Source organism: Erinaceus europaeus, chromosome 2, assembly GCF_950295315.1.
Source record: "Erinaceus europaeus chromosome 2, mEriEur2.1, whole genome shotgun sequence".
NCBI lineage: Eukaryota > Metazoa > Chordata > Mammalia > Eulipotyphla > Erinaceidae > Erinaceus > Erinaceus europaeus.
Genome location: NC_080163.1, coordinates 90,863,935 through 90,884,760, shown reverse-complemented (window position 1 = coordinate 90,884,760; position 20,826 = coordinate 90,863,935). Strand labels below are relative to the sequence as shown.

General features: G+C 35.4%; 1 protein-coding gene and 1 non-coding gene across 2 annotated transcripts in view; both read left to right on the top strand.

The window, feature by feature from the left end:
• Positions 1–20,826, top strand: part of SPOCK3 (SPARC (osteonectin), cwcv and kazal like domains proteoglycan 3) — a 450,961-nt gene that overhangs the window by 308,114 nt on the left and 122,021 nt on the right. Inside the window, exon 5 of the mRNA XM_060184155.1 lies at positions 13,161–13,284. Within this exon, the coding sequence (XP_060040138.1) occupies positions 13,161–13,284 (124 nt within the window). The remainder of the gene's footprint in view (positions 1–13,160; positions 13,285–20,826) is intronic.
• LOC132537183 (U6 spliceosomal RNA) lies at positions 12,253–12,359 on the top strand. Its single transcript, XR_009548646.1, has one exon. It is a non-coding gene; the product is annotated as a U6 spliceosomal RNA (small nuclear RNA).

The following is a 20,826-nucleotide window of genomic DNA, read 5'->3' as shown; positions in this document are numbered from 1 at the left end:
TATCCGACAACAACAACAGCAATGTCAAAAATAGCAACAACAAGAGCAACAAAATGGGAAAATGTCTTCCAGGAGCAGTGGATAGTGGATTGGTAATGCAGGCCCTCCAGGTGATACCCTGGAAGTAAAAAAAAAAAAAAAAAAAAAAAGGAAGGAAGGAAGGAAGGAAAGGGAGAAAGAAAAAAACAAAGAAAAAGAAATAATCAAAATTCACCTCATAGAGGCACAGAGACAGTGTTTATCAAAGTATTGATAGGTATTGTCATGAGCTATAAATAATAATAACTGAAACATTTCTGAATGCAGATACATCAGACATCTGACTCAGTGTCCTTAAGTGATTTCTATGTACTATTCACATGAGTATATAATTTTTGTTATTCTGTGTTTTCTACTCATCTCATTATCTCTCATTTTTTCTTACTTTTTGCCTCATTTTTCAATTGTTATATTACTCACATTATATTAATATTGTTCAGGAACTATAACTAGTTTGAGGGTTTGCCTTGTTTATATGATGACAAATTAGCCTTTCTTAGTTCCATAAGTACCAGTAAAAGCTACTAGGATCCTGGGTTCAAGTCCTTAGTCTCTACCTTCAGGGAGGAAGAAGCTTCATGAGTGATGGAGTAGGTTGTAGGTATTTCTCTTTTTCTCTCTCTTTCTCTCTCTCTCTTTCTCTCTAACTATATATCATAAAAATGACTGACACCTATCATAATAAATGGCTTACAGCAACAGTAAAGTCACAATGCAGAAAGAAAGCTCCAGTGATAATTCTGGTTTCAAAAAGAACAATAAATGGCACTGGAGGAAGGGATTTGCTTAGGTGTGACTTAGAAAGCAACATGGAGCATTGTCTGTTTCTCTCTCTCTTTTTTTTTTTTTTTATCTCACAGGGGGGCATTGTGGGTGAACCCAGCTATGTCTCTGACTCATTATGGATGAAACTGAGGAGATACATTCCACATTTAGGCATGGAAGGGCAGGCACCCTACCTGGTGAACTATCTCCCCAGTCCCATAATTATGGCATTGTATTCATGGACTTCAGTCATGTTGGAAGTTGGAATAAAATTTGGCATTCAATATATTTTTTCATAAAATAGTTTTAATAAATTTTCAATGCATCAAGTTATCAATAAAGATAGAAGACATTAATGGAATCCCTATCTCAACCTATTTACTTTAGTTGGTATGTGACAGCTTGACATGTTTCTATTTTTAATGGGAAATCTAATTCAGGCTGTACTTTATATATGAAACTTAAGTTTTAATTGATTATAACAAATCTTATCAAAATACTTTAAAATATTTCAAGATATTTTAAAAATATTTTGGAACACAAATAATTTGCTCTCATGGAAACATATAGGATAACATCTGTTAACTTTCTAGTCTGTATGTCATCTTATGATCACTTGACAGTAAATGCAAATATTTTCTAGGAGTACCTTCTATGTTCACCTACGTGTCTGACCTTTTCTTTTGTTTTTTCTTTTTTATTTATATAAAGGAAACATTGACTAAACCAGAGGATAAGAGGGGTACAACTCCACACAATTCCCACCACCCAATCTCCATATCCCATCCCCTCCCCTGATAGCTTTCCTATTCTCTATCCCTCTGGGAGCATGGACCCAGGGTCGTTGTGGGTTGCAGAGGGTGGAAGGTCTGGCTTCTGTAATTGTTTCTGAGCTGAACATGGCCCTTGACTGGTTGATTCATACTCCCAGTCTGCCTCTCTCTTTCCCTAGTGGGGAAGGGCTCTGGGGAAGCACAGCTCCAGGACACATCGGTGGGTCTTCTGCCTAGGGAAGTCTGGTTGGCATCATGGTATCATCTGAAACCTGGTGGCTGAAAGAAGAGTTAACATATAAATCCAAACAAATTGTTTATGCAGTATGTTTTGCAGTATGTTTTTCAGTCATTTCTTGATTTGTTGTTTTGCTTTTTTTTTTTTTTTTTTTTTGGTGCCAGCAGAATTAATGAAGAGCTGTCAATTGAATATTGTCTCTTTTTACAAGAAGAGAATACTAAACAGTACTTATGACAATATTGTAAGAATCACTCCTTTTAAGGTCACTGATGAATCAGAAAAGATTTTAAACAGCTTTTAACTATGTCACCATCATGTTAAGTAATAACAAAACAACAAAAAAGAAGCAAAGCTTTTTTTTTTCCTTTGGCTGACTAAACCATATAGACATCACACAACCTGAAAATATAGGATTATCTACCTCTCCATTCTCAGTAGCCTGTTCTTAAATACTCCTCTCCCATGTGCTGGATGCCACCATCATGCTCTTCATTTTGCCATTTGAAAATGACATGGTCACTAAATTATTTTGACTGACACATTATATCCACTGATGCACATAATACACTAAATATTTGTAAATATTCTAGGTTACTTTTTTCTCCAAAAGGGTTATCTCTGTGATTCAGTGCTTACAGGACTCCACTATTCCCAGTGACAAAATATTTCTTTTAACAGAGGATGAGATCACCTAGATACCCATTTAAAAAACTAGTTTTCTTGCATATGCTCAGCCTCTTCAGTCTGGATATAATAAGGGGCATAGTTTTGGTGGACAAGTAAACAAGGAATCTGTTTTATTATTATTATTACTATTATTATTATTATTATTGGTGAACCCAGCTATGTCTCTGACTCACTATGGATGAAACTGAGGAGATACATTCCACATTTAGGCATGGCAGAGGAGGCATCCTACCTGGTGAACTATCTCCGAGTTAGGAAATGTAAACCTTAATACTGTGTTTAAATAAAACAGCACATTCTAACAACAGTCAAGAAGTAAACTAATCAATAAGAAGGCAGGTGGGATATTTGTATGCCAAATATCTTAGGTTGATCATTTGCACCACCAGTAGTTAGAGTGGCATGGTGCCTTGACTAACAAAACAAAAACAAATAAAATAGCCCTGTCCATTTGTTTTACATATAAAATCAAACTTTTTTTTTTTAATTTTAAAAAGGTTAGTAAAAGACTGCCAAGTAAACAGAAGTGCCCATTACTATTTTAAATGTATTATTAAGAGAAGTTCATCAGTTCCATTTTTCACAAGCTTAGGAAATCTTATTGGCATTTTTTTCTTTTATCTAATCCTTTACATATGCCTACTTAAATATTCACATTGGAGTTATTTTAAACTCAAATAGAAAAATGGTAAGGAGCAAAAACATATATTACCAGTAGAACAGAAAACCAAAACTATATAGGACAAGGGTATTTACCAGTGAAACACTACTCAGTTGTTAATGATGAAGTGATTTCCTTTGCCTTATGAAATGTGCAGATATCATATTGAGTGAGATAAACCAAAAACAGAAGTAAAATTACTAATTTATCTCGCTTATTGGTGGAACATAAAAAATAAGAACAGAGAAGGAAATACAAAATAAAACTTGGACTGGGTGGAGTGTACTCCAAAGGAGGGGGGGTGAAGGGGTGAGGATAACTTGGGGTCCTGCTGTATGATGATGTGAAGGTCTGAAGTTTGTGAGTGAGGATATTCTGCAGAGAGATTTAATGGGGAGATGAAAAATGGTACCCGTGTGTCAACAACTACACTATAAACCATTAACCTCTAATAGAAATGTTAAAAAAAAAGTTTCCATTTGTAATCAGGACAATGTATAAAACAGTGATTTCATACCTTTTTTTTTTTTTTTTACTTAATACACATTGTAGAATCAATAGCATGGAAAATTGAAACATTTAACATTCCTTTTAAAAATATTTTATTTGTCTTCTTAATGAGAGAGATACTGAGAGAAAGACCGGAAAACTATTCATTTCTGGTTTATGGTGGGGCTGGGGATTGGACCTGGGCCCCGAAAGCCCCAGGAATGAAAGCCTTTTGCATAACTATTATGCTGTCTCTCCAGCCAACATTTAACATTCTATCAAAGAAAGTAGCCTGAAAGCTAAGTTCAAATAGGCCAGCAGAGAATACAAATCTTAAACCTTTCCACAAAATTATATCAAATTAGAACTTAAAAGTATAACCCAAAGCAAATGTAAAAGGTGCCAATCAATTTTTCTGTTAAAAGATGGCTAATTTTCCACATATATTTGAGTAAACTGAAGTTCTGCAAATGTGGTCACACATTCTTTATAGCTCTAAGTATGCTGATATGATCCTAAGAACCCACGGGGTTCTTTTGGTTATTGAGTATATAAATCAATGAATAATTCATAAACTGCATTTTAATTTCTTCCCATGCTCTATATTTAGTAAGGCTTCACCAATTACCCAACATCTGCATTTCATTCCAATCTAAGGGTTTGCAAAATTTAGCTTCACCAAAGGGATTATTATATCATAATTTATTTTCTCTTGATGACAGGATGGAGATGCTTTTCAAACAATAATCTTCCTGTAAAAACTCTCTCAATTGTTGAAAAAAAAAACATCTGTCTACTAATCATTTAGTCAAGTGGTTGTGTAAATTTATGTATGTAACTTTGAGGAGAGAAAGGCTATTATATTTCTCAGCAGGGCATAAATATATTTGCATACTAGCTTAAAGTGAATTATTAAAAAATAATAATTTTTGTGATCTCCATTAGTTATCCTAAAATAGAACAGATTTGAAATGTTTTAATTTGCATCTTAGGAGACCATAAGAAACAACACTCACTTAAATGTGGATTATTTTTAGACCTATATATCTGCTTTCTGCATTTCTTCACAATTTCTTTTCCTTCTTGCCTTCCTCCCTCCCTCCATTCTCTCTCTCTCTCTCTCCTTCCCTCCCTCCCCCCTTTCTTTCTTCCTATTTAAACTGACAAAAAGGGCTCCATGCCTGCAGGCTGAATCCACCTGTCACCACTTCTTTCCTTTTTTTTTTTTTGTCTGTGTCTATCTTTTCCCTTCCCTTCCCTTCCCTTCCCTTCCCTTCCCTTCCCTTCCCTTCCCTTCCCTTCCCTTCCCTTCCCTTCCCTTCCCTTCCCTTCCCTTCCCTTCCCTTCCCTTCCCTTCCCTTCCCTTCCCTTCCCTTCCCTTCCCTCCCCTCCCCTCCCCTCCCCTCCCCTCCCCTCCCCTCCCCTCCCCTCCCCTCCCCTCCCCTCCCCTCCCCTCCCCTCCCCTCCCCTCCCCTTCCCTCCCCTCCCCTTCTCTTCCACCATCCCTGAAACTTACCCTCCGCAGGACAATATTGGCCAGGCTTGAACCCTGGCCCTTGCACATGTTAAGTAACACGTGTTCTGCTTGTATGCCACTGCTAGCTCCCCTCTTCACAATTTCTTCTTAGACTTTTTTCAGGGGATTAAAGCACGAGTCCTACGCAGAGGTTCTAAACTTCAGATATTCTTGAGAAGTTGATTTATATTTTAGTAAATGTCATCTGAAAATGGCTGAATTGATATATGGACTTGGCACCAATAAGGCTAGAAATTGCTTTCTACTTTTTCATATTTTGATCATATTAAAACTAAATGTACATTGAATATTAATATGTCAACATTTTTTTCAGATAAAATATTAGTTATAGTAATCTTGTGTTGCAATAAATTTACTTCTGAATTTCAGTGGCATGACACAATACAATTGAGTTACTATATGCAAATTAAGCCAAGAAGACTAGACTTCTCTGGCCAATAGGCTTTCTGCATGGATAAAATTCCTCATGGAGTATACTTATAGATTTCCTTTCTCCACAGATATCATATAGAGTATTAACAGATCTTTGTCTGTATCCATGGTTAAAGTTTGTGGGACAGAATTACCTATATTTGGTTACATGATCAGAAGTAATAAAGTTAGAAATACATATTTATTAAAGGAGGCATTTGCGAAAAAATCATAAATATTTTTATTAATTTATTATTGGATAGAGACATACATTGAGAGGGGAGGGGAAGATAGAGAGGGAGAGAGACAGACATCTATAGCCTTGCTTTACCACTCATGAAGCCTGTCCTTTGCAGATGGGAACCAGGGTCTTGAACCTGGGTCCCTGTGCACTGCAATTATAAATATTTCAATATTTATCCTATGCTTGAGTTTCATCATACTTTTTAAAAAAAAATTTATATTTATTTATTTGCCCTTTTGTTGCCCTTGTTGTTTTTTATTGTTGTTGTTATTGATATCGTCACTGTTAGATAGGACAGAGAGAAATGGAGAGAGGAGGGGAAGACAGGGGGGGACAGAAAGATAGACACCTGCAGACCTGCTTCACTGCCTGTGAAGTGACTTCCCTACAGGTGGGGAGCCGGGGGCTTGAACCAGAATCCTTACTCCAGTCCTTGAGCTTAGTGCCACATGAGCTCAGCATACATTTTAATGTTATTTTTTAGAATCCACTGATCCTGGTGGCCATTTTGCCTTGCCCCCTCCTTTCTGTTCAAGAAGTACATAAAGATGGATATATATATGGAGAGAGAGAGATGGAGGGGCAAGGCTCACCTGGCTGAAAGTATATGTTACAATGCTCAAGGACATGGGTTCGAGTCTCCAGTTCCTATCTACAGAGGGAAAGCTTTGCAAGTGGTGAAGCAGCTTTGCAGGTCTCTCTATCTCTCTTTCTCTCTCACCCTTCCCTCTCAATTTCTGGCTGCCACTATCCAATAAAGATAAAGATAATAAAAAAAAGTTTCAAAAATATTTCTTAAAAAAAGAGAGATAGGGATGGACAGATAGATAGAGATAGAGTCAACCTATGGTCTGTGACCTTCAGAGAACGATTACAGTTTCTACTGATGGAGGATGGAGACACAGAACTCTTGTGGTGCAAACTGTGTAATTTTGCCCCTATTATCTTATGATTTTGTAAGTCACTAATAAATTAATTAAAAAGTAATCCTCAAAGTTTCCAACAAGTAACACTGAGAGGGTCTACAAATACTATTTGACCTTAAGTCTATAGAATAATATCAGTGGAAGTTAATAGCATAATTTGGTGAATGAGGTTACCTAATTATCTTCTCTTCAATAAAAAAACAGTAGACAACCCTAAGGAAAGCATTTTCATTCTTTTTATAAATGATTTTTAATTATTTTTATTTTTATTTATTCCCTTTTGTTGCCCTTGTTGTTTTTTATTGTTGTAGTTATTATTGTTGTTGTTATTGATGCTGTTGTTGTTGGATAGGACAGAGAGAAATGGAGAGAGGAGGGGAAGACAGAGAGGGGGAGAGAAAGACAGACACCTGCAGACCTGCTTCACCAGCTGTGAAGGAACTCCCCTGCAGGTGGGGAGCCAGGGGCTCAAACCAGGATCCTTCAGCTGGTCCTTGTGCTTTGCCCCAGGGGCACTTAACCCGCTGCACTACCAACCCACCCTTCTGGGAAAGCATTTTCTGTACCACTTTAGTTAGGTCTAGGGAGTCAGTAACCAAACACTCACTCACTTTATCTTCAGGCCATCAATTTCACTTCTCAAACATTGGCCAGTAAAATAACTGTTAACATGGTAAATCTTTAGTCATCTTTCTCTTCTTGAAGGCAGGGCTAATGGAGTGGCTGAGGAATGTAGCAGATTCTTTATCTGCTGTTTATTTTATTTTTTTAATTATGGCCTCCAAATGGCCAGAAAATAACTGCCAGAAGAGCAAGAGAGACTTGGGACAGAGTATTTTTCAAAGAAAACTAGCAAGCTTTAGATTAAGTGGATTTTATTATCCTGAAAAGTCAAGTAAGACTCGAAACAATATAGTAAATCAGCACTGTTTATAAGAGTTAAAGTATTAATTGAAAAGTAATCAGTATAAGTCACTCTTCTTCATGCATGTGGCAAGAGCCAAATTGTTAATTTCTTTATGCATGCTTTCTAGATGATATTAAGATCATATTACAAATTTTTAAACTTAGTACTGAAAAGAGATAAACTGGACCTTTTGAAGATAGTAATATAAAATGCTTTGTCATATTGCTGTACACGATAGCCTGAGATAACTGATAGGAAAGACAAGTTTCCTTTAACTTAGAGTCAATTTTATTGTTTCATCTCAATTTTATGACTTTTACTGTGGCAAGGTATAATTTTTAACAAGTACATAGACTGAAAATTACTTATAAAAAGTTAATTTAGAATAAGAAGAAATCTATAGCATATCTGCTACTTTAATGGGCAGGAACCATACTCCTGACCAATGAAAACTTTATCTCTAGAGACTAGGCAGAGAGACACCTTGTTGAGTGTATGTTGTACAAGCACAAGGATCCAGGTTCAAGTCCTCGTAGTGCCTGCTAGCTCTGGACTCTATCCTTGGTTCAGAAATCTTCTTTAGCTACATCATCAGAGGACCTTCCCCTAGGAAAAGTTACCCCTGCCTCATTGCAACAAAGTCTACAAGGTAAGCTGTGGCAGTTCTAGCCATTACTAGCACTGCTGTCTATTGTTTCCACACTATAATGCTTTGTACCCCACCCTTTACTGCTAATGGAAATGCATGCTGATGTTGTCAAGTGGAGAACCCCGATAAAAGTGTTTTCTAGTCTTAAGAAATTGACTTGAACTGGCTCATTTAATAATGGCCTTTGATAGTCAATATCAGACCACCCCATCATCTTGGGCCCTAGTCAGGGAATCCTTGGGTTCCAACAAATATGATGGGCCTAGACCTCTAATGGATTCCTCTCTCTACCATCACTGGTCACTTCCGTCAGGGAATCCTTGGGTTCCAACAAATATGATGGGCCTAGACCTCTAATGGATCCCTCTCTCTACCATCACTGGTCACTTCCATCAGAAACTATAAGCCTCTTACAGGACCTTGCCCTCACTATAAAGCAACAATGATGGGGGTTGCTCCAGTCTCCAGAGGGAAGCTGGGTCACCCTGCCCTCCCATTTGAGGAAGACTGGTCCTGAAACGAATACAGTCTGCAATGTTTCCAACTGTGGCCATGTACTGTGAGCTCAGATGAACAGGGTCTCAGTGGTTACATAGGCTGCTGTGCTAAATATAAATATATATGGGCCCTGGGTAGGTGGATGGAGTAAATAGTTAATTTAATTCATTGATTTTTTTTTTCCAAGATTGGGAACTGTTTTCTGTCCTAATCCAACTTTCTAACCCTTTTCTTTACTCTGACACCATCTTCGTAGACAATATTTCTCTCCAACTCCATGTTAGCTATCAAACTCAAGAAAAAAAAATGATAGTTATGGGCCCCTAGGAATACATCTAAAATGGACTTCCTAGCTTCTTTCCACCCAAAGATCTCATCTGCTCTGTTTCTTTTTTTTTTTTTTTCTGCTCATTAATCATTTTGTCTCTCACAGAAACTGGTGTATATCACCAAATAATGTGATGATAACATTAACTATCCATTGTCTTTTTGAACCCTAAGACTGCAGGAACCTCACATCTCCACTATAGAGCCTCTACTTCCCCCAGTCCTGGAACCTTTGGATAGGGCCCACTTTCCCGTATGCTTCTCCCAATCCATATCAAATAATATTGCATCTGCCAATCGCAACCTAATCAACACAACAATTGCCACCTCAACATGCTTCACCTCAGACTGTGTCCAGAGACTTCACGTGTGGAATGACAACCAATAGCACAGCTATATACAAGATACTGGGTACTGTACAGCAAACCCTAAAAAAAGGACTTTTCAAAGTTAACCCAATTGCCAAATAATGTGATGATAACATTAACTATCGATTGTCTTTTGGAACTTATTTTTTTGCAGTGCTGAGGACTGAACTCATAACCCAATGCATATTTGAAACCAACTCCTGAGCTGACTTTATTATTCTTTAATTTTAAGAAAGGGAAAAACAGAGATGGTGGGGAGAAAAAATGAGAGGAAGGGAGGAAAAAAGATAAATATGGAAGATACTCTATTTAGTTAACAGTGTTTATATTTGTAGAATGTACAAGAAACTTAATAACAATCTTTTAATGTTTTTTTTCCTCCTAGAACTTTTATGCTTGTGTAATCCCACTGTTCCCAGTGAACTAATGTGTGTGTGTGTGTGTGTGTGTGTGTGTGTGCGCGCGCGCGCGTGTGTGTGTATAATTTTTTTTTAATTTCAGATAGATTCTAACAGATAGAGAGAGAAGAGACAACATAGCACCACCCTACCATTCATTAAATTTCCTTTCTTTCATACATGGACTCCTGTGTGTTGCTAGGGACTCAGAATTAGATCCTCGAACCCCAGTCTTTCCACTGGTAATGCATTCTGCTAATTGGCCTATCTCCTGGACCCTAGTTTCTGATTTTAATTATATTTTTAAAAATAGTTATAGAGGTGCTGGGTGGTAGCACACCCAGTAGACCATGCATACTCTCTGTGTGAGGAGCCGGTTCAAGACCTTAGACTCCATCTACATGAAGAGAGTTTCATGAGTGGTGAAGCAATGCTGCATGCATCTTGTTTTCTCTCTTCCTCTCTCTCTCTCTCTCTCTCTCCCTTCCTCTCTGTTTCTCTCTTTCTCTATGAAAAAATAAAAACAAATAAAAAAAGGAAAGAGAAAGGAAACAAATTTAAAAGTAGTTATAGATAGTAATGGAAATTATATATACTTATTATATATATGTTATATATATATATCCCAATGCAAAATGAATATTGTTATTACTTTAGTTAGAACTTTCTGTTCTAACAAATTATGTTGTATTCATTAGAAAATGAGTAATATTTTTATAATATGTCTGAAGAAAAAATAATTTAATACTTTTATACCTACTTTTTATTTTTGTTTCAAAGCAAAAGAGCAATGCAAGAAGATTAAAAAAGTATTTCTGCCCTAATTCTATAGTGTATACAAGGATGAAGTGGTATGGAATAATCTAGGTTCTCTACTTTTATTTATGTTTTCATTACAATTTTGTGCCAATTACTTTAGCAGTGGTGGCAGTATGGTGGTTATGTTCTCATTGTATCTCTTATGAGATGAACTCTGTGACCAAGCAAGGTTTTAAAGTGGTCTTTTGGTGAATTTACAAAATTGAGATGCAGACAACATGTTTGGAAATCTAATGAGTCAAAAAAAAAATCTTTGATCTGTGACTAAAAGAGAAGATTGATTTAAATTTGAACAAATATTTAAACATCTTTCCTTATAATATATTTTAATTTCTTTATTAGGGGATTAATGGTTTACAACCAGCAGTAAAATACAGTATTTTATACATGTGTAACATTTCTCAGTTTTCCATTTAACAGTTCGACACCCACTAGGGTCCTCTGCCATCATGTTCCAGGACCTGAACCATCCACCCCCACCTTAAGAGTATTTTACTTTGGTGCACTACACCAACTCCAGTCCAGGTTTTTTCCTCTCTGCTCTACTTCTTCATTCCTTTATTTCAAATAAAGAGATAGAGAGAAAGTGACAGAAAAAGATGTTGAGGAACCATAGTGCAGAAGTTTCCCCTGGCACAGAGTTAACTCCTATTGTTATCAGAGTTTGAATTTGAAACTGGAATTCCTGAGAATGAGTACTTATTGACTAGGGTACTTTGAGATAGTAAATGTTTGCATGTAGATTCCCTTTCTGTCTCTTAGTTTTAATTTTTTCATCCCTCTCTTTGCAAATTATTTACTAAAATAGAGCGATGAATAATTTAATTGAAGTGCTTATTTCTTAATGTAGATAAACAGAAAGGATTTCCCAAGTCATTCTAGATCAAAGTCTACTGGGTTATTTTTTTTCTGCAGCACTTCTACACAAAGTGGATATGATGTCACTTAACTTATCAACTTAACAACTCAAATATAGGTCATTGCAAGTTAGTTTTTTTTTTTTTACTATATTCTATTTATTTATTACTTCTTGGATAGAGACAGAGAGAAATTGCAAAAGAAGGGGGAGATATGGAGAGAAAGAAGCACCCACCATATTGCTTTAGTGCTGAGAAGCTTTCCACTTGCAGGTGGAGATTGGGTTTAAACCTAAGCCCTTGTGCATGGTAACATGCCACCACCTGACTCCAGTAGGTCTATTTTTTTTTTTTTATGATTACTGTTTCAAATGAAACTGTTCTTATACTCAGGCACATTGGATATAGTCAGTGAGTTATATAACTGTTTTCTGCTATGTGATGTTGTTCCTAATAAGGTGGCTCTTTAAGAGGCTCCAGATGTGTGGATCCTTGAATGATTGTTGCTTCTATTTCCAGAGCTATCAAAAACATACTTTGCAAACACAAGTTAAAATTAAAAATCTACATCCATGTGCGTGACTAACAATATTTTGAAGGAAGATAATATATTTGTTTGTGTGTTGGACAGCAGTAACCTTAAGATTCTGTCTCCTGTGCTAGCTTCGGCAGCACACATGCTAAAATTGAAAGAATACAGAGAAGATTAGCATGGCTCCTGTGCAAGGATGACACACAAATTTGTGAAGTGATATATACATATATATATATATATATATATATATATATATATATATATATATATATATATATACATCTAAATAACACATTGTTTTTGTAACACATCCTTGTGAAAGTTCTTTCATCTTGTCCTGCTCCTTTGGAATGAAAATGTAACCATGGTGTAACCTGTTGAAAAATGCTATTTAAACCTCTGCTGTTCCTTTGTTCAAGGAAGGGGAAACTTTCTGAAGAGTTTCCGTTCTTCTGCCCACTAGTGTAATAAACGCCTCTCTTTTCACCATAAAAAAAAAAAAGAAGGAAGAAAGATTCTGTCCTCCTCTAAAGCAAAAAAGCACATTTGCTATTTATTTATTTATTTTAAATTTGTTTCTATTTTCAGTATCAGTTTATTGAGGAAATTCTCATTTAAATGGTCTTTGTTGTCCCAAGGGTATATTTCCACATCTTCTCAAGATAAGTATCAATACATTTTACCCTTAACCAAACTATCATGAGTCCACCTTAGGGTCTTAAGTCCAGAACTTTCTCTTACTACTCCTCTCATCCTCCTCCTAGTAAGTCCCTGAATCTGCAACAATAGACTATTGTCCACTAAGGATTCACCAAAGAAAGCATAGTCTTATCTTCTGTTAGGGAAAGTTTGATATGTAAAAATATTGTAAGTAATATTGCATGGATTGATATATTGCAAATGAAAATAAAGTTTAATTATAAGTAATTTACCTGTTAAGAGTCAGAATGCCAGTGGATAAAGGACATGATGCTGACAGTGTTTTTTAAACAAATGTATTAAGAGTGATTGTCTTCAATTTTTTCACAGTATGAAAGACACAGGAGTTGGCCATAAACATTGGAGGAGTCCTCTGTCATCTAACTGCAAACCGTGCCCCATGGTCCACACCAGCCCTGTTTGTGGTTCCGATGGTCACACTTACTCTTCCCAGGTAAAGATGATAATAGTCATCTAGAATGAAGTACAAATGTATTATTAGTAAGTGACTTAAAAAGTAGTTTTCTAATGTGATCTGTCTTTCTCTCCCCTTCTGTTTCCCCTCTTCTCTCCATTTCTCTCTGTCCTATCCTACAATGATGACATCAATAACAACAAAAAAATAACTACAACAATAAAACAACAAGGGTAACAAAAGAAAATAAATAACTGAATACTAAAATGTTTAGGTGCTATTGATAACTTTATCTTATAAGACAATGACAGGTTTTCTTTAAATATGCAATAGAAAGTTTAGTTACTCTTAGTGGAAAGTTTGGGACCAGATACATTTCTGACTTTAGATGTATAAAATATTTTTTTTAAAAAGGTAGTATTGCATATTATATACTGACCATACTTTCCTAGTTTATGCCATGTGAAATTCAGATTCTAATCAAGGGAATTATTTAGGCCTGAAAGGGAAAGTATTGGCCTAGGTTAGTTAGATACTAGACATTTATTGGAGACACAAGACAAGCATCTTCCTGAGAAACTCATCATTTTCTCTAACTTTTTTTTACGAGGATGTGAAAACAGATCCCTGCTTTCTGGTATCAGATTGTTTTCTACTCTCTGGCTTCCGCTCACCTTCTCTGTCTCATGTGAAAATCTCTCATATATAATAATAAAACAAATATTTAAAAATAGAAAGTTAGACAATTTCTGACACCTATTAAGACAAAGACCCACAGGATCCTTCTTCTAGCTTTTGGTTCTGTAGACTAAACAAACCATGAAAGAGCAAATCTAAACAGCATTTGGAGCTTCAGGATTTTGACCTTAATAGTAACAATAAATTCCAAATTCCATTTTCAGTCTGGCCAAGGAGGCTGTGTGATTGAAATTTCTAATCCCTTCTTTGTGTAATCCTGATATTAATCCTGATATGATAAAGATTAGTCAAAGTAAAAAATATCAGATTCTATTGGTTCAGTGAGCTGGTTTCTAAAATGGAAGCCTAGCCCTGCTCTCCAACTCATCTCATTTATTTCTTACTCTATTATGTGAGAGTTCTCTTTGTGTTACTGCAAATTATATTTCTGTAAGCTTTTTACATTAGACCAAAATGTGTTTTTTTTTTTGTTACTTAAAGCCATTTTATAGAGATGATAGCTTAAAATATATTTCTAGTCTTATACTTAGTTGAAGTGAGGTCAATTCAAAGGATAGTAGATGGTGGTGTTAGGGACGGGAAGGAAAGATCTTCAGAAGATATTCAAAAGAAGAGGAATTTTTTTTGTTTGTTTTTGGTTTTTATTTTTTCCTTAAGATCTTTTTGGTGATCCTAAGTATTTTCTGGTTTAAGATAAACTTGTTATATTGTTCTATTTTCATGAAGAAATGTGTTAGCTCCTTGATACTGATTGCATTAAATTGGTATATGGTGGCTCTGGATAGGATGATAATTTTGACAATATTGATTTTTCCAATCAGCGAGCACAGGACATCTTTCCATTTCTTTGTATCTTTTTTTTTTCTGTTTCCTTGAATAGTGACATAACTTTCAGTGTACAAGTCTCTTACCTCCTTTGTAAGTTTAGTCTTAGATACGTAATTGTCTTTTGCTGCTATAGAAAAAGGAATCGGTTTCCAGTGTTCTTATGGCTTAGGAAGGGTTCAGTTAAATGACACAATTTTATACTCTTTTGGAAAATATATTTCACTGTACAATGTGATCAGTTATGAATAATTGTTTTATTAGAATTCAAATTCTGAACTTGTCACCTTATGTAAAGTACTTTAAAAACATGTACATAAAATACAGAGAAGCAGAAAAAAACTATAGAATGATGGGTTTACTTGAATATATATCAAGATTTTTGTCATTTTCATAAAAAGTATTTTTGTAAGGTTGACTGATATTTTTCCTGCTAAGAAAATAAATTGCGGTTTTTGGTTTTCTTTTTCTTTTCTTTATTTTTAATTTAATCTTTCTTTTAAAAAAACAATGCTTTTTGAATTATTTTAAATTTGACAGTGCCTGAAAAAAATCAAAATATAAGTCTGTTCAGGGATATTTAAGTCATTCCTTAAATTGACACAAAAGATGAAAGTTCTTGTTTTTTTTTCCTCAGGCAAAGTCTATTTTTATTGTGTTGTCAAGCTTCAGTAAGAACTAGAAATTGTCCTCCAATACAGCCTCTCCATATTAGACCATGGACATATTTGTCACTGACTTGTGTAAATTGTATACTACATTTGCTGAGCAGAAGTCAATAAATAATATTAATGTTTTAGAACTCAGCAGGGCATTCATAATATAAAGTCCCTGGGGATAGCACATTGAATGATTTTTGAATTCTGTTCTATCATGTTTAGTCATGCAGTATAACTGAACTATGTAATTGTGAATTCCTCAGGAATAAGCAGTGTCTGTAAGATGGTATGGGTGGGTGTTTGTATATGTTGGAGAAATCAATTAGAAAGCTTATTCATATTATACTGGAGTATTCACCTCCAGTTTCTCAGTATGTTTTGAGACTGGGCTCTGTGAATCTCAATTTTAAAAGCTTCTGGGTGATTTTTATGAGCAGTCCTGGTTGAGACCCATTGTTATATCTCAAATTATTCTGTTCTGCAGTGTGCAATTATGTCCTTTGTCAGGTCTTACCCACCTTCTCCCTTTGCTCACACGTTTTATTCTAAGCATAGAATATCTGTGTCAGGATTGCAGTTTCCTAAAGAGTCAGTAGGTGTTATTCTGCCATTTTTTATTCGTATGTAAATAAATGAAGTTATCCAGCTAGTTCTTTTAAGGTCTTGAGAGTACTTACTCTTATTAAATGCATTTAACTTTCTCCTGAATCTTTCATCTCCTTGGATGCACTTTTATACCACTTTTTCCATTCTTTTAAAATATACAATTCTGTTGAACACCTAAGTTTTTTGTTTGTTTGTTTTGTTTTGTTTTTCTTTTCTGATTTTTTTAATTGGGGAATTAATGTTTTACATTCAACAGTAAGTACAATAGTTTGTACATGCATAACATTCCCCCATATAACAATGTCTAAGTTGTTTTTAAGCTTGGGCTATTATAAATTGTGCTGAGAGGGGCCAAGCAAGAGTGCAGCAAGTTAAGCACTCCTGGAGCAAAGCGCAAGGACCAGCATAAGGACCCAGTTGGAGTCCCTGGCTCCCCACCTGCAGGGGTTTGCTTCAAGGGAGGTAAAGCAGGTCTGCAGGTGTCTATCTTTCTCTCCCCCACTCTGTCTTCCCCTCCTCTCTCAATTTCTCTCTGTCCTATCCAACAACAACAACAATAACAATAACAACAAGGGAAACAAGGGCAACAAAAGTAGGAAAAATGTCCTCCAGGAGCAGTAGATTCGTAGTTCAGGCATCCAGTCCCAGCAATAACCCTAGAGGCAAAAATAAATAAATGAATAAATAAATAAATAATTCAGTAAATAAATAAATTGTGCTGCTATGAGCAGAGGCATACAACTTATGAGTGGCTATGAAAGTTGTGATATGTATATATATATATATATATATATATATATATATATATATATATATATATATATTCAGCTATTAAGAATGATTTGGCAAACGCTAGAAGAAGAAGAATAAAGATTTATTTAATTCAGCTTCTTTACCTCATCTTAGATGGAGCTAGAAGGAATTACGTGAGATAAGCCAGAGAGAGAAGGATGAATATGAGGTTATCTCACTTATGGGAAGAACTTAACAAGGAAAGAAAGTAAAACTTGACTGGTTTGGTCTATTACACCAAAGCAAATGATTCTGTGGAAGGAGGACAGGGGCATGGCATGGGATGGCTTTCAGTTCCTGGTACATGATGATGGACTCAATTTTGGGGTGAGGGTCTTTTGTAGACACCTGTCTTAATGAGATAAGTAATTGTACCCAGGCACCAACACCTATACTGTAAACCATTAATGTTCCAATTAAAAATAAGAAGAATTATGCTTTTATTTATATCAAATAAGTAACTTCTCATGCTTATTTTAAATAGTATGTGGTATCATGGCCTTCTTATTTCATCCATTTTAGTATATTGTTAACTACTTCTGCACCTTTAAGAGTCTCTGTTAGATAATAAACACTCAAATAATGAAATTTTCAATATTAAATTAAAATAATATTAATTTAATGTATGTATTGCAGCAATCATTAAATATCATGTTTTGATAAATAGTATGTAAATTGAGTTGATAAATGATCATTGAATATGGTATAGATGAGGAATCACTTCAACAAGATATTTGGTTTAACAAATGATCACATTAGACATATAGGAGTGAAATTATTATGAAATGAATATACTATTAATCTTTAAAATTCCTGTTTATATCAATGGCTTAACAAAAAGTAAAATATACCCATAAAGCCCTAATATGTGCATAAATCACAAAATAAGAGAAATTTGGTTACAGACTATCTCAAATTAAATAACCCAGTAAATGTAAATGAGTAAGGTTTATTTTAATATGAACACATTCACAAACTCAGTAAAGGAGGTGAAGTTATGATCCTGCCATTCTAGAATGACTTTGAAATACATTAAGTTTACAAAAAAAAAAAAAAAGTAAAACAGCAATTCCATTGGCAATAATAAAAACAATCAGGTTTCTTTAGGTGTCCAGGAATCAGTACTGCATCTAATTATGAAGCCATAAGCATGTGTCAAGGTGCTTGGCATGTTCTATTCTTGGACTACACAGTATTGTGAGCTACATATCAAATGAGGAGTTTCAGTTTATTAATTTGAGATATCATTAGTTTTGGATGATTAGTTAAGTATTAATAATACATATTTTTTGAAAATTAAAGCTATCCAGGTCTAGATCATATTCTGCCTTTGAGAAAAGGTATCCAATAGGTAAGTGTAGAGAGCACACTCATTTCCCCATTTGGTTGAACAATACTCCTTGGTCAGATAGTCCTTGCCAACTGAAACAATGTTTATCCACTGTGTCATCTCCCTCCCACCTACTGAAACAAGGTTTACCTTGCTCATGACTACAATACAAGAACTGTAAAGCTATTAACATGGATTGAACGTCCCTCAGCTCCTCTCAACTAGCCTTTTACTATGCTCATTTTATAAATGCCAACTTTAATATTTGACCAAAACAGATTAAAGCATGAAGAATAAGAAAGAAATTAATTTGTGTAATAGTAAATCACAGAGATTATTAAGATTTGGGGATTTGATAGTTCTGGGACTTATTTGCTTAATTTCTTTATTTATTGGAACCAGAGCCTTGCACATACATGGTTACTTTTTTATTGAAGTAGAGAGACAGAGAGGGAAGTAGACTTCATAGTAACAAAGCTTCCTCCATGACCATGACCCTTCCATATAGTACAATCTAGGTGATACATGGCCATTCAGGGAACACAACTTTTTTCTCTATTTTGGTTTTTCTTGGTGACATCTATGCTTTGGTTTCTATTATTATCCTGGTAAGTTTTCTGACTCTCTTCTTTCAAACCTAATTAGTAATGAGTGAAAATGACTCTCACTTTAATTTAAATATAAGCGTTTCCCCAGGTAATTAGGGCAGCATAAGGTTTTGTGGTATAAGATAAATTTCTTAAAATAAACTTTATAGTTAGAGAAGGGGTAGTTATCCAAAGCAGCGTGTTATTCCTTAATAAAAAGTAGAACACTAAACAGAAAAAAGAATTTCAATATCCACTTATGTGCATTCAGATTGTTAAAGGTTGTTCTGTTTACCTTTCTGCTTATGTGCAAATAGTAATCTCAATTGAGAGAATGAGTAAAGACTGAACCAAATCTCTCTCTCCCTCTCTCTCTCTCTCTCTCTCTCTTTCAAGTCTTTGCCTGGAAAATAACAGATCAGGAAGACTTAGATGAAATCATCCCATATTTACCCTTCTCTTTCTGGATGATCTCACTTAACATGATTCCTTCAAGCTCCATCTAAGATGAAGTGAAGAAAGTGACTTCATCATTCTTAATAACTGAGTAGTATCCCATTGTGTATATATAAACATATTTCTTAGCCATTCATCTGTTGTTGGAAACTAGACTGCTCTCATGGGTAGAACTTAATGACCAAGAACAGAAAAGGAAAACAAAGTAAAACCTGAACTAGTTTGGTGTGTTGCACAAAGCAAAGGACTCTAGGGAAAGAGGACAGGGAAAAGTAGAGAAGGATTTCAGATCCTGGTACATGATGATGCACTTGATTTGAAGGTTACAGTGTTTTCAGATACTTAGTGAGATGGAAAATAATTATAGGGAGTTGGGCTGTAGTGCAGCGGGTTAAGCGCAGGTGGTGCAAAGCACAAGGACCAGCGTAAGAATCCCGGTTCGAGCCCTGGCTCCCCACCTACAGGGGAGTTGCTTCACAGGTGGTGAAGCAGGTCTGCAGGTATCTGTCTTTCTCTCCCCCTCTCTGTCTTTCCCCTCCTCTCTCCATTTCTCTCTGTCCTATCGAACAACAATGACAATAATAATAACTACAACAATAAAACAAGAGCAACAAAAGGGAATAAATAAATAAATAATTAAAAAAAAGAAAAATAATTGTGAAGACCTCTTCGTTGACTGATCCTTCAAGCGTTATGTAATGTTCATCCTGTTTTTTATTACTTTATTTACTTTAAAGTTTATTGTGTCAGATATGAGAACAGCTGTTTCTGCCCTTCCTTGTGTGTTGTCTGTGTGATAGTTTTCTGTTCTTTCATTCAATCTTTGTTTGTTCTGTTGAGTTAGGTGGGACTCCTGCAGACAATATATTATTGGGTTGTATTTTCTGATTTGTCTTCTTACTCTGTGACTTTAATGGGAGAATTCAGGCCATTGACATTCTATCTGGTATCATTTGAAATCTGTATCCTGGTTGTTGCTTTTCATGTATGATGTGAGGTAACCTGGTGTGTTGATTCCTGGACCCTTGAAGCAGGTCACCTTATGGCTTGTCTCAAAAGTGGGTGAAGCTGTTTTTGTGATGGCAACACCATTGTCATTGGAAGATTAGAGGTAGGGTTTCTTGTGTTCAAATTGAAGAGAGAAACAAAGGACTTGAACAACTACAAAACAAACAGACAAACTCTTAAAACAACAACAAAAAAGAACCATACAAAAACTAATAAAACCAAACAAAATAAAACAAACACACATGAAACAATTAAAAAACAAAACAAAACAAAAACGAACAAAAGTTGGCCAACTTCAGCAAACTGAAGGAGTATACACAGAGAGTCAGAGAAGGAATTGACAAGCTAACAGAACATATTTATGCTTACAGCTGGGGAGGATGTTGGTCTCCTGAGGCTTCCCCAACCTGCCAAAGTACCTAGTTTTGCAATTTTCTGCTGCAGTGGTGAAACAAGTCTAAGTTGAAGGGGTGGCTGCCTAGTTATTTCAGTGTGCAGAAAAATCAGCCTGACATGTTGTTCAAGGTTATCTGCAGTTCATTCAGTCAAGCAAGAAGGTTAAGGGCATCCACCCTGTTTTCTACAGGGACTAGACTAGTTGACATTCCCACCAACAATG